At 44.5% G+C, this 1,762-nt stretch overlaps 1 protein-coding gene across 1 annotated transcript in view; it reads right to left on the bottom strand.

Annotated features, from left to right (window-relative positions):
• The window catches only part of LOC102848396 (ATP-binding cassette sub-family A member 13-like), a 619,024-nt gene that overhangs the window by 496,915 nt on the left and 120,347 nt on the right, over window positions 1–1,762 (bottom strand). The window contains exon 8 of the mRNA XM_006902979.1: window positions 325–505. Within this exon, the coding sequence (XP_006903041.1) occupies window positions 325–505 (181 nt within the window). The remainder of the gene's footprint in view (window positions 1–324; window positions 506–1,762) is intronic.

Consider the following 1,762-nt stretch of genomic DNA (forward strand, 5'->3'; position numbering starts at 1 on the left):
AAAAAACAAATATCGTTCTGTAGATGTGCAAAGAAAAGTAAATCCAGCAGGGGAAAACTCTTAAAAGGGACACAGTGCTTTGAAGTAAAGCCATAATGAATGGTTTGGATGAGGGATATGGAGGGGAAATGAATTAGAGCAGAAATTTGATCTATCCTACCCAAAGCAAATAAAAGATTTGACTGGTGGCAAGGCTTTTTTTTCTTCATCTTTTAACTCTGCATTGAGAATATGAAAATATACAAATCAGGCTCCAGGCTCACAAATAAACTAATTTTAAGAAATCAAATGGCTACTACTTTCTCAAGGTTAAATGGGACCTACATGATTGTCGTCTTTCCTGCACCATTTGTCCCCAGCAGGGCAGTGATTTGGTTGCTGTGGAAGGTGACAGTGAGGTCTTTAATGGCCACTTTGTTGGGTTCATATTCCTTGGTCACAGAAAGTAGAGTGACTCCAAGGTGGCCTTCTTCAAGGTTTCCTTCTTGGTGCTGCAGAGATGACCCTGAGAGGAAGACACTAATTTATTATAAAAGGACTTTAAAAGCTCCAAACGTAATACTGACTCTGTTTTATTTTTCTTGTTTGTTGGACTTTTTTCAATTTCTTTTTCTTTTATTAAATTTCATGAAAGTTTACAGAAACTTTGTATTTCCATTCACTCACTGTTGTACTTTTCTCCCTGCCCAACCTCCCCCACAGTTCACTCTTCTCTTTGAAAAATAAAAGAAAAATTCTCTCATTGTTATACAATCCCTCCCCTCAAGTTCACTCCACTATGCAGCCTTCATTCTGGACTCCTGTTGAGACAATAACACCTAATCATGCATGATTTTTAAATAGTTCTATCCCTCATCTGTTTCAATGGAGTATACATAATTTATCCCATCTTTCTCAGCCCCACCAACAGTGAATACGGGTTCCAGTTTCTCCACAACATTGCCAGCATTTGTTGTTTGCTGTTCTGTTAAATTTTGCTATTCTGACTGGGGTGAGATGATATCACACAGTTGTTTTGATTTGCATCTCTCTTAGAGCTAGGGATTTTAAACATTTCTTCATGTGCTTGTTGGCCATCTGAATGTCTTCTTTGGTGAAGTGTCTGTTCATTTCCTGTGCCCATTTTTCAATTGGATTCTTTATATTATAATTCTCACACTTGAGAACGCCGCCGCCAGACAGGGTTGCACGCGAGAGGGACCTGGAAGAGACCCGGGAAGAACAACAGCCAGCCACCTACAGAGGAACTCCAGTGGAGCGAAGACTGTGAGACCCCAGAGGAACAAAGACTACCCGACATTGTGTGACTCCCCCTGCAACCCACACCTATGTGACCCTTCACACACAGGGTGCTATTGCATAAACCCCCAGCAGCGCCCAAGCCCCGCCCCCACCTATTGGTGATAGTGTCCAAGCCCTGTGCTCCTTGCCCCCTAGTCCCTTGTTTTCCTCCCGTTCTCCCACCCCCCTTGCAGCTCCACAACCACACATCTCAACCCCCACAACAGCCCTGTGACCTCAGGGCACCACCTTGGATCCAGACATCACCCTGAGCTATCAGGTGAGCTGTTGAGGAACTAACCTGGCAGGAGAAAGGCCCATAGGATCTTATCTGTGTTTACTGGGGCATTGCTGATTACCCCGGAGAGCACCTAAGGGCACGCCCACAGGTGGGGAATTTGGCCGAGCTCTCTTGGGCTACACCAATTGCCCAAAACGAGCCAGCCAGCTGGCTTCTGTGAACTCTGCAGACCAGCTAGAG

This window comes from Elephantulus edwardii, unplaced genomic scaffold (genome assembly GCF_000299155.1).
Source record: "Elephantulus edwardii isolate Elephantulus edwardi_28Jun2011 unplaced genomic scaffold, EleEdw1.0 scaffold00482, whole genome shotgun sequence".
Lineage (NCBI taxonomy): Eukaryota > Metazoa > Chordata > Mammalia > Macroscelidea > Macroscelididae > Elephantulus > Elephantulus edwardii.